The sequence below is a fragment of the Penaeus monodon genome, chromosome 21, assembly GCF_015228065.2.
Source record: "Penaeus monodon isolate SGIC_2016 chromosome 21, NSTDA_Pmon_1, whole genome shotgun sequence".
Lineage (NCBI taxonomy): Eukaryota > Metazoa > Arthropoda > Malacostraca > Decapoda > Penaeidae > Penaeus > Penaeus monodon.
In genome coordinates, this window is record NC_051406.1 from 23,273,448 (window position 1) to 23,273,684 (window position 237).

The following is a 237-nucleotide window of genomic DNA, read 5'->3' on the forward strand; positions in this document are numbered from 1 at the left end:
TTTGGGTATATACATAACTTAATGGAAGATGTAAACTTGATATTACTAGATAAAAATCAAGCTAGAATACTAAAGACTATCAAAGTGGACACAAGAAAGAGGTCTTCTTGGCTAACCTGTATTATGATAGGACGGTAGGCTTTGAGGTGGAGGTCTCTGACGTGGGATGGGTAAGTACTAAAGTCAAAGGGTGTGACCACACAGGATGTATTACAGGCATCCTCTAGCTGTAAGTCA

General features: G+C 39.2%; 1 protein-coding gene across 1 annotated transcript in view; it reads right to left on the reverse strand.

Moving 5' to 3' along the window:
• The window catches only part of LOC119586363, a 7,214-nt gene that overhangs the window by 5,128 nt on the left and 1,849 nt on the right, over window positions 1-237 (reverse strand). The window contains exon 4 of the mRNA XM_037935075.1: window positions 117-227. Within this exon, the coding sequence (XP_037791003.1) occupies window positions 117-227 (111 nt within the window). The remainder of the gene's footprint in view (window positions 1-116; window positions 228-237) is intronic.